Consider the following 16257-nt stretch of genomic DNA (forward strand, 5'->3'; position numbering starts at 1 on the left):
ACGACTGAAGCGACTTAGCAGCAGCAGCAGCAGCAGCAGTCCCAGCCCTACCACACAGTGAGTGGGTACCCTTCTCCAGGCAGCCCCAGGCTGGGAACTGTCAGATTTCTCAAGTACCCTTAGCCTCCAAAGAAGCTCCTACCAGCAGCCTACAGGAGGGGGTGATAGGGGCAGATGGGGACTGAGAATTCTAGGAGGGTGTTACTTCTAACTAGGGGGACTTATCTGCCCATCCCAATCCTTTCCGGCACAACACCTCCTTTTGGCCTGGCCTGGTTGCCCCCAACTCTTTCCCACAGCCCTGGAACAAGGGGACAAGGGACTAAAGGAAGGCTGGTGTGCCCAAATCTGTGCTGGAAAAACAAACACAAGGCAAGCGGGTTTAGAAGTACATTGAGCAGTGAAAGTCACTCAGTTGTGACTGACTCTTTGTAGCCCCATGGACTGCAGCCCACCAGGCACCTCTGTCCATGGAATTCTCCAGGCAAGAATACTGGAGTGGGTTGTCATTTCCTTCTCCAGGGGATCTTCCAGACCCAGGGATCTTTCCTGGGGGATTGAACCCAGGTCTCCTGCATTACAGGCATATTCTTTACCATCTGAGCCACCAGGGAAGCTACTGAGGAGTGGACCTGGATAAGAAAGTCATGTGACTGTTTCTTCTTCTCATAGGTATCCCAGGTAGGGGATGTGTGTGTGTAGAAAACAGAATGGGAAAGCTTACATGCCATGGACAACCCTGAAGGACTGGGATGAGGGGATGTTGAGGGGAGAGGTGGAGAGCAGGAGGGCTGGGGGAAGGGGGAAGTGGAGTCTAAAGACAGGACAATCTGCTGTGCTACTTTCCAGCTGGGTTCCTCAAACAAGCCACTTGAACTTCTGAGTCTCAGTTTGCTAGCTGTAACTTGAACTTCAGAGACTGTTATCTACCTACAGGGAGGACCATGTCACCTACTGTGACATGCCAAGATCCTGACTCCGGGGAAAAAAAAAATCCTGACTCTGGTCAGTCACGTTCATCAGGCTCAGGGTGAGGCCCAGGCAGGCCGAAACCTGGCCTCTGCCCAAACTGGAGTTGTACTCTGCTCCCCAGCCTGGGCTGGGGTTCAGCCTGGGGATCTATTTTGCCTAGAACCACTTTTTGTGGCCTCCTTTTTTCTCTCTGTCCCCCATCAGCCCCCATCCTGACAAATCCTCCTCTTTTTCCATTCCAGCTTATAAAGTCCTGTTTACCCCAGCGGCTTCTTCAGCCTCCCAAGACAGACTGAGACGCAAGCGGCTATAGGATTTCTCTTCCCATTTTCATAGTCGCAGACCGAGGCCCGCAGCGAGTTAGAAACGCTGGAGGGAGCTTGTTTCGGAGCCCCTGCCCCAGGCTGGGGCCCGAGGGGCTCCTGAGAGACGGCGGTCTGGTAAGGGCACCGTGTGCTGGGGCGGATGCCGGCGCACCATCTAGGGCCTGCGCTTCCCACCCCCCGGCCGCCAGCAGCAGGCGTTGCGGCGGAGGCGCCCTCCGTACCCGAGCATTAACTTAAGAATAGCTCATACTAATCCCTGGCTGTGTGGAAACAGCGTTTTATTAAATGCTTCACACAGATTTGGTATAATAAAGATGAATATATTATATCCTTTGCCTCCCCCAGAGTGAGACAATAATAAGAGAGGAGAAAAAAAAACCAATAAAGTGAAACATAAATACAATGTAATGGGACTTGTGTCGAGGGACGCGTGGCCTGTCGGGGCTGCCATGCCGCGACCTTGCAGCGGCAGCTTGAGATGGACTCGCTGGGGAGCTTGGATTCCAGCCTTCCTTGCCCAGCCAGGGGTCCCGCCTGCCTCCCTCCATTCCCCTAGCCAATTCCTCTGCCGCTAGGAGGACCTTCCCTCAGAGAGGCGCCCCTGGAGTGGGTGAAAGAGTCGGGCTTTGTCTGGCCATACCTGTGCCCTGGAGGGGGCCTTGTGCCTTCTCCACCGTCCCCCAAGACCTGGTCTTCTGAAGACGTGGGCTACATAGGACAGACTGAGCAGATGGATAAACTCGAAAGAGGAAAAACCGAGGTGTGAAGGCTTCAACCTGGGCTCTGCTTCAGAGAAAAGCTGCCCTCCTGTCCCGCCCTAGGGGCTCTCCCACAAGCTGGAGGTTCTCCCCTGGGTGTCGTTTCCATTCTTCCGGGGGAGTGGCCAAAATCGTTTACCTGAAAAAATTTTCAAAGCTTTTCCGGCACAAAAAAAGGAGAATCCTTAGCAATTCAGCCCAACCCTTCCTTGCTCAGGTGGTGGCTGGCCCTGTGAGGGCTCCATTTGCCAGTCCAAGGAAGGCTGCCTGGCTCAAATTTAGGAGCGCCTCCTGAATGGAGGCAGGTTCGAATCCCACCTGTGCGGTTGACCAGCGGGACGCAGTCTTAACCTCAGTTTCCTCTTCGGTAAAATCAAGATGTGGTGAGGACTGGAGAAGTTTCTAATGCCTGGGAACCCATCAGCTGTAAAAAAAAAAAAGAAAGAAAGAAAGAAAGAAAAATAAGTAGCTACCAGCTGTTCTTGAAATATTCGTTAAAATAAATGATCGTTTCGGACCTAGTATTCTCCCGAAACTCACTTCATCAGGCCCCAAAGCAGGCAACCCCTTTTCTCAAACGAATCCAATGACTTAGTCTCTCATCCATCATTCTCCCTTGACCTTTGCCCCGTAAAGGCTCAGAGAGGATAAGAGACTTACCCAAGAACACACTGCCGGGCAGTGGTGGAGCCGTCTGGGGTCCAGATGCCATCAGTCCATCTCACTTGCCTCTGCAAAGACACCCCAGCCTGCCTTGTCCCCAGCGGCCTGGCCTCCGGAAGCCTAAGGCACCGAACTAAGAAAAACAAATGCGTAGAGGCGGAGGAAGAGGAGGAGGCAGCGGCAGAAGGGGAGGATTCTGCAGGGGTGGGAGGAGGGATGAGCAGGGAAGGGGAGACACAAAGTGCCTTCGGCCGGACTTCTCGTCGGGCTGCCCAAGACCCCTGGAGACCAGACTGGGGCCTCGGTCACGCCGGCTCCGAAGGGCCAGCAGTGACGGCGCGAGGGTCTCTGGCTGCCCGAGGTTCATTCCGTAGGAGTGGGGAGAGTGCTGGAGAGAGGGCGGGGCCGACTGCCTGGAAGTGAAAGGTTCTGGAGAAGAGCCAGAGGAATCAAGCGGCAGTGGATGTTGGACGGGATGAGTGCGAACTCTCAAGATCAGAAACCCAGGGGTTGGTGGAAAGTGGAAAAGCCAGAGGAAGCTGGTTCTGCTCAAACGAAATAAGGTTGAAGGTGGTGTGCACTTAGACAAGACCCTGATGCTGGGAAAGACTGAAGGCAGGAGAAGAAGGGGACGACAGAGAACAAGATGGTTGGATGGCAACACCGACTCAATGGATATGAATTTGAGCAAGCTCCAGGAGATGGTGAAGGACAGGGAAGCCTGGCGTGCTGCAGTCCATGGAGTCGCAAAGAGTCGGAGAACAACAGGCCTAGCGGCCTGGAGGTGCTCCCTTCAGCGCCAGGCGGAAGCGAGGTGGGGGCGGGGGTGGGGGTGGGGTGGGCTGCCGCCTGGAGAACTGGATCTATGGGTGGGTGGGTCAGTGGGTCAGTGAGGGTGTGGTGGGGGAAGCACAACCTGGGGATCCACCGTGGGTGAAAAGTCCCGCAGCTTCCCTGGAGCTCCACTCTGAGCACAAGGAAAATCCCGGCCCAGACGAAGCAGCCCCTGGGCACCCGGGCTCTGAGCACAGGAGCCCGCCTTCTCCTCTTTGCTCAGAGCCACCCCGCCCACGTTCTCTGAGCGACTGGGCATTGATGCAGCTCACAGGTCGGGCCCCCTCCTCCCCTATTCCGGCCTTGGTCCCGCTGCCTGTCTTCTCTTGCCTGAAGTCTTAAGAGCGGCTTCGCTGGGACAGCCCTGCCCAGTAGGCGCCCTCTGACCGGTGCAGCCGGAGGGATTCCGGGGACCAATGAGTCTCCTGGGATTGGACCGAGCAGAACCCAGGATGGTAGTGGGCAGGAGTCTTCTATCTGGCTCCCTCATCAAAAGCGTTAGTGAACCCCCCTTCCCCTCAGCCGGAAGGTGAGGCGCTAATGCAGTGAGCCCCCGCGTGGCTGCTGAATTATTCACGTGCAGTTTATTAGGAGAAGCCTGACTCAGGCCTTTCTCGAGCCCGCCTAACCACGCTCGCTGGCTGGCTCCTAGGTCTCTTCGCCCCTCCCCGTTTAGGTTCCTGCCCCGATCCACTGGCCTGGCCCAGGCTCCTCTGCCTGGCCCCCTCCCACAGGCAGAGACCTCTGTGGTAGCCTGACCACCATTAGCAGTTTGGGGAGCTCAGGGACTCAGGAGTTGGTTTAGTAGGAGATCAGTTTTTGGTGCTTCCGTAGACGGCATAGCGGCGTAGTGAACAGAACCCCTATTGTGGACCCAGGACCGGCAAGGACTGGGGTGCAGCCTGTCCCCAACTCCCCCCTGCAGCCCCAAACAACCATCCCAGGAGCCCACCAGCCCATGCTCCAGGCTGCAGACCTGCTTAGGCTGCATAGGGCACCAACCAACCTCAGCAGCTTGATGCCCAAGCCAGGGAGTGAGGGGCACTCTTTCTCCTGCTCTGGGTTGGCACTTCCGGCCTCCTGCTCAGCTTCTCTGCTTACCAGGAAAGTGGTCCTCACTTCTGCACCTACCCCAATGCTTCTGGATTTTCATGGCTCATTTCAAATGCTACTCCCTGTGGGACAGAACCAGACACTACTCCCCCCACCCCACCACCCCCAGCCCCTATCCTTTACCCTCTTCGTAGTCCCCTGGGCTACTGGGAAGGAGGTGTATTTCCTGCCACTCCTATTGGCCCATCTCTCTCCTTCTGTCTGTTCTTCCTCTCTGCTTCTGGGCTCAAAATAGGATGGGAACCTGTTTTTTAAAAAAAAAAAAAAAAAAGAGAGAAGGTTAACAAGCTCCATTCCTGAGTCAGGCCATACCACAGCTGGTCCAGAACTTAGGACACTCCCCACCCCCATGGCCAAAAAGCATTAAAGAATGAGGTCTCTGTGCCCCTTCATGTATATTGGAGGTACGAGCCACAGGAGTGCCTCACACATCTGCGTGCAGCTGGAAAAACAATGCACCTACCCTTCCCTTACTCCCTTCGTCGTCTCTCAGGGGGCACAGGCAGAGGTCCCTGCCTAGTTCTCCCTTTCGTCTCTTATTCATTTAGTTTATTCATTCAACGAATGCATGGAGAGTTCTTCATATAGGCCAGGCTGGCACAGGTCATGGAGAGGAGTTTCAGGTTCCCAAGTTCACAGCCAGGTGGAGAGAGGTAGAAGGACAGACAACAACCAGCAGTTCCTGGCAATCTGACAGTGTCTCCACGGGCAATGTTTGAAGGGGCACAGAGGACAGAACAGGCAGGAAAGTTTCCCCAAGATGAGTTGAGCACTAAAAACAGCAAGAAGTACCAGGAGGGAATTCCTTGGCAGTCCAGTGGTTAGGATTTCGCACTCTCACTGTCAGGCCCCAAGTTCGATCCCTAGTCAGGGAACTAAAATCCCATAAGCATGCAGCATAGAAAAAAAGAAGTGCCAGGAGGGGCAGCAGTAGATTTACTTCTGGCCTCAGGGCGAGGGAAGCAAAGGCCTGGGACCAAAAAGAGGGCTGCAGGTATATATTTGGGCCTTGAGCATCTTTCCTTATCTCTATCTGTCCGTGTTACTCAGCGTCTGTTGATCCCCCTACACTTGCAAAGGGCAATCAGTTACCCCATGCAGGACTGAAGGGCTAGAAAGAGATTGGCTCATATGGTGGGACCACCTGTCACTAGGCTCTAAAGAAGTTCAGTTCATGAAAGAAGTTGGGGAGATAAAAAGAGAGAAGGAAGGAAGGGTGCTCTCCAAAAAAGTGCCCTGGTCTTAGAGCCTGCCCCCATCTCTCTTTGCCAGAAGAGGTCCCGAGAGCTGGTCATGGTCAGAGACAGCAGGGCAGGTCCAGAAGCAGGCTTGGAGTCTGGCATGAATTTCAGAGCAGCTGGCTCCCTGCTCCCCAGACCTGCAGAGAGGCAGCTTCTCTCTCCCTTCCCCTATTGGCCTGCTTCTGCCCTTAACCTTTTCTGGATCTCCAACCCCTTTTGAGAATCCAGTGTGTTATACAATATTGCCCCTGAAAAAATATGAACACTTGGGCTCATATACATAATTTTACACACAATTTCTGGGATCTGCAGAGTCCCTAAAGTCCATTCAAAGAAACTTTGGGCTCCGGTTAAAAATCTTATGGTTCTAGGATTAAGATTTGAGTCAGAAAAAAAAAAAACCAGTCTTTAAGTCCTAACTACTCCCAAACAGGCTGTGTGACTTTGGCTGTGTTACTTAACTTCTCTGGGCTTCATCTTCCTTATATGTAACCAGGGTAATAGCAGTAACTACCTTATAGGGTTGTGAGTAATAAGTGAAATCAATAAAACTCTTAGCCAGAAGCCAAGCACATGGCAAGGGCTTATGGTGTTTATTGTCATGGTTATTACTGTTGTTGTTACTGCAGAAGGTGGCCCAGGGCAGAAAATAAAAACCAAGTGGGCAGTTCTGGTTCAGCCAGGGTGGCAGGAGTCTGCTTCTACAGCAGAAGAAACACTCTCTGAATTCCACGAGGAGTGTCACAGTAGCAGATCCCTGGGGGACAAAAATGATCCCACTTGGTGGTCAAGTTAACTCATTTCCAGCAATGTCAGAACTTTTTTTCCCAGGGAAGCTCCGGCCTGAAGGCCAACATGACGCTTACACAAATAATCTGGAAATGAATGGAGCTAGCAAAACAATCTGGATTAAAGCTGACAGAGCCTTTGGGGATTTATTTGAATTATTCTCCCATGCTAAGGAATAACTCTTGTGTATCAGTCTACAGTGTCCCCTTATCCTCACAATTCATGCAATGTTCTTTGCCTCCTCTTTGTCTGAGGAGGGAAACTAGGGGAAAAGCAGATCTGGGGCAGAATAATCCCTTTCCCTTGCAGGGGAGATGGAATAAGGCTGGAATATCCTGGTGGTATAGACAGCAAGCAGGAATTTGGGCGTCAGGATGCAATATTGACCAGGCTCTGAAGACAGGCATTCCCTCTGTGGAACAACTCCAGGGGAGAAGACAATGGCCCAGCTGACTAGGGAGTGGGGAACCCTATGGAGCCTTCCAGATCCAGCATCGGATGCCTGGAAGGGGGTTGAGCAGAATGTGAGATCCTGGAGCAATGGCATATTCCTTCCAACCAACCCCCACCCTACCTGTCTCTGAGTTACTTCCCTTTCCAAATCTCAGGATTTCCAAAACTCCTCTGAGGTGAGACCACCAAGGCCCAAGGCTTCCGCCTCTACACAATTGTCTATACTCCATTTGCCTGACAAAAACTCATTCAACCAATACTTGAGGGTGTCCCCATTCCTAGCCTGTGAATGTCTGAAGTGGACAACCCCCACATCAAGGACTCTGCCCTAAGGGATCTCCCATTCTGGCAGGAGAGGGAATGAGGCTGAGGGCAAACCCCAAACACAACCCCTAGCTCTGCAGAAGGGTTTGGGCTCGCTCTCCCGGTGGGTTTGGGCTCTGGGGAGCTCAGAATATTCCACCCTCCTACACCCTGGGGTCTGGAGTGGGTTGGGGGAAAAAAAAAACCAGTGGACTGGTGTTTGAAGATAATCTCAATGAGGTGATGGATTTAGGGACCCTGAACACAAATGAGCAGGTGATACCATGTGCCCCCTGATTCCCCAGCTATGCTGGCCAGAGCTGTTTGGCCAGCCGAGAGTACAACCAATTAGGCCCAAACCCCCAAAACCTTGGGATTGGACAGCAGGTACCTGCCAAGAAGGGAAGATTTGGTGATGGTGGTTAGAAGGGGTAATGTAGCAGATGATTTCGGAATGTCCTGTGCACTTTGACACAATGTGGCCATAGACTAAACATCCAGGGAAACAGGGTTCCAGGGGAGGCATTCTATGCTGCCACCCCACTGCTCCCCAATTCACATTCCTCACCTTCCTGGCAACCTCACAATAATCCTGAACTCTGCTGGTCCTGAGGGACTGGGAGACGGGAAGAGCAGGGTTGTCCTTGCGATCCTGTCTTGCAGACCAATGTCAGGTGTGGAGAGATGAACAGACTGGCAGAACGGGAGAGGAAGAGTAGGGGTGAGAGCTCCTCTGGAGGATGAGGACCAAAGAGTCCCCGTTCCCTGATGTGGAGGGGCCTCCTCTGGATATGGCTTGCCTGAGGCTCTGGGTCGTGGCTTTGGGGGTTATGGCAGGAATGGGCTGTGGGCCAGAGGTGAGGTGGAATCCTAAGAGCAGGAAGTTAGAGGAGAGAGCATACCCCTTTCCAACTCAGAGCTTCCAAGCCAGCAGGGTTCAGCTCCCCGGAACCCTCTTATTCCGGTCCTCTTCACCATCTCTGGACTCTGACCCCAGGCCCAGCCTCACCTCATGGCTCCCAGAGCAGCACTGATGCATCAGAGACTGGCCTGCCTGGGGGATAGTTCTGCATCTCTGGGGGAACATTCTCACCATTCCTGCTTCTAAAGTACCTGTCCTTTCCCCCAAATGCAGGACAAAGATGGGGAGAGGGTAAATAGCTCTTCCCAACACTGCCAGGCAGGCCTGGGGCAGGCACTGGGGTCCCAAACAAGAATCCTCTCTCCCTACACTGTCCTTTTTTACTCTGGAAAGCTACAAGCCCTTTTCCAAACAAACAACTAACCGGGAGATAAAGAAACTGATCTCTGATGCTCAGAGGTCCCTATGCTAGAGGCATCCAGGAAAAGAACCTGTCCCCTGCCCTGAAGCCCAGCTTGGTTTTCTCTCTGGAGTAGGTAGGACAGGGCAAGAAGACCAAGAGGTCCTATTTTTCCCATCCCAGCCTCTGAGCCAGGCCACAGTCCTCTGCACTGGCCTCTCTGGAGCCGTCTCTGGACCAAGCAGGGCTGCCAGACTGCGCTGCCTGCCCCGGAGTTTACAAACAAAGCCAGGGAAAGGGCTGGGGCTGTGTGTGAGGAGGACAGCAGCTATTCCTCCCTCAGCTGCAGCCAGTCCCCTCCTCCCCTCCTTTCTACGGGGGCAGAAACAGAAAACTAGGGTGGCAGGGCAAATGGCTGCACACAAACCAAAGGAAGGACACAAGAGAAAAAAAAAACTAGGGGCACAACCCCCTTGGGTGCCTCAGGGGAGTGAAAAACATAGGCGTGCCCAAATACCCACAAGTTCACATACGTTTACACAAATATATCCGTGGAGAACCACACACACATATACATATTCGAACACATAAACACATTCAAATACCGATGCACACAAATGCTCGCTTGATACGCATAGAGTTCCGGCCATAGGGTTGCCAGAGCCCAGTCTCACTCGAACCCCAGCTCCCTGCGGGTTCCTGAGAGCACAGCCCCAGTCGTGGCCCGGCCCTCTCTGGGCCCCCCGCCCCGCATCCGGAACAGCTGGAGTCGGCCTGGTGGTACACTCCAGCCGGGCGCTGGGCTGGGCGGGGCCGGCAGCGGGGCCCCGGCCGGGGCCGGGCAGAGCGCAGCGGGGAGGCCCTGAGCCTGCCCCGTTAGCCCCGGCACCCGGCCCGACTACCTCGGTCGGACGCCGATCACCAGACGGGCCGTGGTCCCAGTCGGCCCGGAGAGCCGAGGCCCGAAAAGAGTGTGCAAGATTGCGGGAGGAGGTAAGGCTGTCGCTTAGGCTCCGGCCAGGGGAGAGGTGCCTAGAGCTATCAACAACTACCCCCCCTCCACCTCTCGGCTGGGTAAGGCTGTGTCCTCAGACTGGCCTCCTCCCCCAACCTCTGGGATTCCCCCAGCCCTGTGTCCTGTGTCGCCTCACCCAGGGCTGCAGAACCTCCTCGGACCTACCGCGGGCCACCCCGAGGGCTGCAGATTCCTTCCGCCAGGCGCGTCGCCCAAGGCCGTGGGTGAGGGGTAAGCGGGTCTAGGGGTAGGGGCGCTGCGTCCTTGATCTCAGCTCGACAAAGTCTGCTCTGGGTGGCGACAGGGCCCACCCAGGCTCCTGGTCTTACCTGGCCCGCGCGGCGGCTGCATACCTCCCCGGCTGGGCTCTTGCCGCCCTTCTCGGGCGCCAAATCCCGGGTTGGAGAGCCCGAGACCTCCGGGCCAGCGCTGCCATCACAGCCAGGCCGGCGGGAGGAGGGTGCTCCGGGAGCGCGGCTCGCAGTTTGGGGTGGGGGCGGCGGTTTTTCAGTCGCCGGAGGTTCGGGTGCAATAAAGGCGCCGCTAATGTAATTTACAAACAGCTCGGGCCGAGCGCGGCGCAGCGCCCGGACTGACAGGCGCATTAGGCAGGCTAATTCCAGCCGGCTCCTCCTACCCCAGGCCCGCTAATTAATGAGCTTCCCAACTTAGAGCCGCCTGCATTGGACAGACAGAGAGTGAAAGAGAGGACGAGGGAGAGGGAGAGAAGGAGAGAGACGGGGGGAGCAGAGAAGAGAGAAGAGGGAGGGAGAGAGGGAGGGAGAGAACGGGAGGAGAGAGAACAGAAAGAAGAGAGGAGAAAGACGGAGAAAGAAAGAGAGAGAGAGAGAAGTGCCGCTGCAGATAATTGATTACTCCTCGATCAAGGCTAACTTGTTAGCAATAGTCAATTGCCCCATCTCTCCGCCTCCCCTCGCAGTACGGGATCGGCGCCCTCGCCTCGGCTCTTCCAACTGCTGCCGCCAGGACCCTGGGCCAGGAAACGCTGCGGAGCCACCTGACACCTTTAAATAGCACCGGGGCTGGCGAAACTGGAGCCCCGCGCGGCGCGCCCCGGCTCGGGCCTCGGATTGCTGGAAGCCCCGGAGGCGGCAGCGCCCGCGTCAGCGCCCTCCTCCAGGGGCCCCGTGCGGCTGTGCTCGCCTCTGCCGCTGCGCTAATCGGCCCCGAGACCGGCCCGCGCCCTGCCCGGCGCGGCCTCCTTCCCTCCTGCTGCCTGCCGCGCCGTCCGGCGCCCGAGCTGCCCGCGGGCTGGGTCCCCGAGGCCCGAGCCGCCCGGGCCGGGCCCCCAAACGAGGCCGAGATGACTTCCAAGGAGGACAGCAAGGCGGCGCCGGGGGAGGAGAGGCGGCGCAGCCCTCTGGACCACCTTCCGCCTCCCGCCAACTCCAACAAGCCGCTGACGCCGTTCAGCATCGAGGACATCCTCAACAAGCCGTCTGTGCGGAGAAGTTACTCGCTGTGCGGGGCGGCGCACCTGCTGGCGGCCGCGGACAAGCACGCGCCGGGCGGCTTGCCCCTGGCGGGCCGCGCGCTGCTCTCTCAGACCTCGCCGCTGTGCGCGCTTGAGGAGCTCGCTAGCAAGACTTTTAAGGGGCTGGAGGTCAGCGTCCTGCAGGCAGCCGAAGGTAGGCGCCGCTACTGGGTTCCCCCGCGCCCAGCACCCCGCGCCCTGTTCCGTGTGTCCCACGCTTACTGCCCTGTGTCTCTGCCCGCCTCACCCCCCACGCCGGTCGTTAGGGCCCTCCAACCCAAGTCGCTGCCACTGGGAGTGGAGATGCGTGGAACAGGACCCAAACCCTGTCTCCTAGGGACCTCGGGATAGGCTAGAGTCGAGTGACCGCGGAGAGGAGGCGGGAACCCAAGATCTCTCCGCAGTCTGCGTGGCTCCCTCCCGTTCTCAGTGGCCTGGTCACTCTTAGCCCTGTTTCTGGGGTGCGGAATGGAGAGCCTTTGCTGGGACCTTTTGGGTAGCAGTAGAGTCGTGTTGACTGCGATGAGGTGGAGAGCCAACACTCACACCCAGTCAGAGCGTCCCTGTCTGGCTCTCTTATGTTCTAGCGACCTCGGGTCTTTGAAACGAACTCTCAGGTGACCGGGCAGAGATCAAAACAATTTTTCCTAGGGACTTCCAGTAGAAGAGAGATGGAGGAAGGGGGCTTGCCATAGCCTAGGCTTGCTCTAGTCCAGGTGGCCGAATCTAATCCGAGGAGGGAACAGCGGCAGACTGATGGCCGGATGGGTCTAGGTGGGGTGAGTAAGGGCCGGGGTGGGGTCTCCTCTCCCCGGGCGCAAGCCTATACTCTGGTTTCCTCACAGGCCGCGACGGGATGACCATCTTTGGGCAGCGGCAGACCCCCAAAAAGCGACGAAAGTCGCGCACAGCCTTCACCAATCACCAGATCTATGAGTTGGAGAAGCGCTTTCTCTACCAGAAGTACCTGTCCCCCGCCGATCGCGACCAAATTGCGCAGCAGCTGGGCCTCACCAATGCTCAGGTCATCACCTGGTTCCAGAATCGGCGCGCCAAGCTTAAACGGGACCTGGAGGAGATGAAGGCCGACGTGGAGTCCGCCAAGAAACTGGGCCCTAGCGGGCAGATGGACATCGTGGCGCTGGCCGAACTCGAGCAGAACTCGGAGGCCGCGGGCGGCGGCGGCGGCGGCTGCGGCAGAGCTAAGTCAAGGCCTGGCTCTCCAGCACTCCCCCCAGGCGCCCCGCAGGCCCCGGGCGCCGGGCCCCTGCAGCTCTCGCCAGCCTCTCCGCTCACAGACCAGCCAGCCAGCAGCCAGGACTGCTCGGAGGACGAGGAAGACGAAGAAATCGACGTGGACGATTGAGCGGCGCCCGGCATCTTCCACCGCCCCCGGGCTCCGAGAGCCGGATGCCCGCCGCCTCCCGGACCGGACCACCGAGGGGAGCTGGGACCTCCTCTGCAACTCCCGCCTTCTCCCCGTCCTTGGCCCGGACTCGGCTCCCGGCAGCCGCCTCTTCCCTCTCGAAGCAATAAACCCGGGCTGGCTGGCCGAGCCGGTCGCCGCGCGCGGCCTCCACCGCCCCGGGAGCCCTCGCCGTGCAATTCTGTATGGCTTCTGTATAAATATTTAAGCCTATATACCGGGTTCTTCCCACCGCAGCCTGACTTCTTCCTTTCTTTTATTTGTTAAAGTTTCGGAGATTTCTTTGATTTCAAAGCTCAGGCTGCCGGCTTTGCTGAGGGTGAGGCAGAATCGAGGGTAACAAACACTTAACCTCGAGGTCTGGGGGAGGGGCCGCCCCGACTTTTTGATTTTTCTCTGCATGTGGCGAATGCACCAGCCCTCTCCCTTCTCACCTCCCTAGATCTATTGCAGTTGATTTCTTTTATTCCCTTCTGCCTTTATTTCCCCCCTGCGTGGGAAGGGACTAAGGGGGACAACCAGGTCCCGACTTGCAAGTTTCAAATCAATGTTTTCTCCCCCCATAACTCCCCCCCACACAGCGAGAAAAGTCTGTTTTCGATGCCATTTCTGCCTCCTAATGCCCAGAAACATTATTTTAAAGATTCCTTCCCAGCCTCTCTTGGTTGCCTTGGACCGACTACTGGGGTCTGGGTCTTAGGGACAAAGCAGGGGGAAATCCAACAACCAATCAACCAACGAAAATGGAACCCAAAGTCCAAGCATTATTTTTTACTCTTTTTAGAATTTCTTTGCATGTGACAGAGACTGAGGAGGCCCAACTAAACCCTCGCCCCACCTCCTCCACAGCTCTGGGTCTGTCTTGCAGTCTCCAATGCCCTGCTCCTAGCTCGACTTGGCCAGACAAGGGTGTCTGGATGAGGGTGGGTCCCGCGTGCCACTCCCCTTCTCCTGCCCTGCCCTCTCCCTCCTGGACTGTACCTAAGGCCTCTTTCTCCGATAAATAAAGTCTTTGCCATTTTACTAGAACCGGCGGTGACCGTGTCCGAATGAGTGGACCTTCTTCAGTGAAGCCGCGGCAGGCTCGGTGTCTCTCGGCTCCTGCTCTCAGGCTGCCTAGGCCTTGGCGATTTGGAGGAGTTTCGGGGCAGGCGAGAGAATGAAGGGTGAGGGGGAAGTGGTGAGAGAAAGAAGGCTCTTGTTGCCCACGAACACGAACACGCGGCAGCTACCAAATGGTGAGGGGGCGAGAAAAGCGGGCTTCGCCAGGTCCGGGTAAAAAGTGAGGCGTACAATGCTGGGAGGAAATCTGTGCGTACTTTGAGGGCGCCACGGGTGCAAAATTAATTTACGTGGGGCAAAGGCTGAGGGTGCGGGGACTTGCCCTGGGGTTCGTGCATCCCAGCCGGGACCCAAGGGTATTCTTCCTGCCCTCCCGGGACACTGGCTAAGCGTTGGGTGGTACAGCTCAGTCGGACAGCGGGGTGGAGCCTGAGGGCTCCCAAGTTTCGGTTCGCCAGAGGGCCTCAGCCTTGGGGGAGGGAAGAAAATAAAGCCAAAGACACGAGGGCAGACTAAATTGCTGACAGGGGCACAGGAAGATGTGAGCCTGAGGCGTCTGTAAGTTGGGATGGATTTTTGGTAACGCTCACAAATTCTGGGCCCCTAACGCTGCTGGGGACAGAGACATAAATCTACCAAGGACTCTGGGGGTGCGGTGTCCCAGCGCCCCGAGTGCGGCTGGGGTAGGAACAGGGGCAGCTTTCACTTTTCCGAACGGACCGGGTTTCTCTCTGGGCTTTTGTTATCTCTGGGCTAGCGAGTGGCCGCTGTCACTAGAGGAAGGTCCCGCCTCCAGGCCACTCGGCTCTCTTTCTAAGCAAAATTGATGTGAGAAATGCGCATCTGTTCTCGGGCAGGCGTTGGGGCCCCGGGGCCTGAATCCGGAACGTGCGAGTCCACGAGGAAACTAAGCGAGAAAAATAGAAAAAGGAGAACTGAAAAAACACGTCAAAATCTGAGCGAGAAAGTGGAAAGCCACAGAGACGAGGGGAGAAAGAGGAAAATCTACACACAGAGAGAGAAACAGAGACAGAGAGAAACAGAGACGGAGAGAGAAAAAGGGAATGGGGAAAAGAGAGGAGCGGCAAGAGCGAAAGAAGGAAAGAGGCGGCCGGGCAGCCGGGCCGGCGTGAGGCCGGTTCCTCCTGGGCGACATAAATCGCCCTCTCAGGATGGATGGGTCTGTAATTCGGAGCGCGGACCATGAAGGCCGGGACGAATGGACCCGGGCGGCCGCTGACAGGCGACAATAGCCGGGCCCAGCCCCCCGCGGCTCCGGGTGCGGGCGCGGCCACGGCCCTCCGCAGCCCAGAGCGCGCCGGCGCTGGCGACCATATGGTTTTTGAATTTTCTTCACAATTTGTAGACAATTTGATGGATTAGGTCCCCGCGCGCGCCTCCCCGGCACAAAGACGGCGCAGGGACCGCGGCGCGGCGGTCACTCGGGCATCTGCGCCCGCCGTGCGCACCCCGCCCCCGCCCGGCCCCCGCCCCGCGCCCGGAGCCCGAGGCCGCCCGCCCAACACGCCCATGAATCCCAATGAAGCGGCCCTGGCACCTCGGGCCGCTCCCCGCTTCGCGGCCCGGGGCCGGGCCCTGCTGGGTCCCTTCGGGCTGGGGGCTCCGGCCCTGGGGCTAAGCCCACCCGAGCTGCGGGGCCCGCGGGGCGCGCAGCTAAGCAGGCGCATCGGGGCTGAGGAGAAACGGGGCCATTTATCCGCCCGTCTAGTTAAAGCGGGTTATTTGTTTGCTTCCCTGGCCTCCCCCTCCCCTCCCCCTTCCCTCCTCCCCCTCCTTCCCCTTCTGCCTTTTATTCTTTTGTCTCTAAATGGATTTAATGAGCCTGAAAAACATGACAATTGAATATAACCAAGAAATAAAAAATAACGAGGGAGGAAAGAAGGAGGAAAAGAAAGAAGGAAAGAAGGAAGGGGAAGGATTAATAAAATAAAGGGGAAAATCCATTCAATTCAGCAAATGTTTGTTGTGGGTCTTTTCTGCACCAGGCCACGCCGGGGGCTGGGGAAATGGAAACGAATCAGATCCAGTTCCGGCCCTCAAGGAACTCCCAGTCTAGCGGACTGGGCCCGCCGCACCCCAGCGAAGACAGAGGAGACTGGGCCGCGGGGCAGGGAAGCGCCTTTTGCAGATCTCGGAGAAACGACTTCGGGCTTGGAGTAGAGGGGGCTTCAGGGAGGAGGTGGCTTTGGACCCAGGCCTGGAAAGACGAGGAGGAATTCGTTGTTTCTATAGGCCAGAGAGAAGGCGGGCGGAAGGAGGGACTGCAGTCGTCGGAGGGAAGGGGAGAGAGGCGAACGCTGAGCCCTGGACTGAACCCAAGGAGGCCCGGGAAGAGCGCGCCGTGCAGGGTCCCACACTGTTTGGGGAGCGGATTCAAGCCGCCCCGGCGCAGTCTTTTCGGCTGCGCTGGATTCCATGACTCCGCCAGGCTGCCCGTGGGCTTCCGGAGCCTCGCTGACAGCACGCGTGGCCTTGGAGGTCCGACTCGTTCGACCGGGCAGCGTGGTGCGGGGCTAGTCTCCTG

The 16257-nt window shown here is 57.1% G+C and overlaps 1 protein-coding gene and 1 long non-coding RNA gene across 3 annotated transcripts; one reads left to right on the forward strand and one right to left on the reverse strand.

Annotated features, from left to right (window-relative positions):
- Window positions 1-1559: 1559 nt before the first annotated feature.
- LOC145539492 (uncharacterized) lies at window positions 1560-10429 on the reverse strand. 2 transcript variants are annotated; one of them, XR_014077861.1, is made up of 4 exons: window positions 10059-10429; window positions 8021-8145; window positions 2717-4910; window positions 1560-2480 (listed from the first exon to the last, which is right to left on the reverse strand). It is a non-coding gene; the product is annotated as an uncharacterized LOC145539492 (long non-coding RNA). The 2 variants fall into 2 exon arrangements; XR_014077862.1 differs by lacking the exon at window positions 8021-8145 and having other exon boundaries at window positions 10059-10311.
- Window positions 10430-10810: 381 nt separating this feature from the next.
- Window positions 10811-13679, forward strand: LBX1 (ladybird homeobox 1). Its single transcript, XM_081573574.1, has 2 exons — window positions 10811-11378; window positions 12070-13679. The coding sequence occupies exons 1-2, from the start codon at window positions 11054-11056 to the stop codon at window positions 12588-12590; spliced, it is 846 nt and encodes a 281-aa protein (XP_081429700.1). The 5' UTR covers window positions 10811-11053; the 3' UTR covers window positions 12591-13679.
- Window positions 13680-16257: the final 2578 nt, after the last annotated feature.

This window comes from Giraffa tippelskirchi, chromosome 2, assembly GCF_054371585.1.
Source record: "Giraffa tippelskirchi isolate mGirTip1 chromosome 2, T2T-mGirTip1v1.2.pri, whole genome shotgun sequence".
Taxonomy (NCBI): Eukaryota; Metazoa; Chordata; class Mammalia; order Artiodactyla; family Giraffidae; genus Giraffa; species Giraffa tippelskirchi.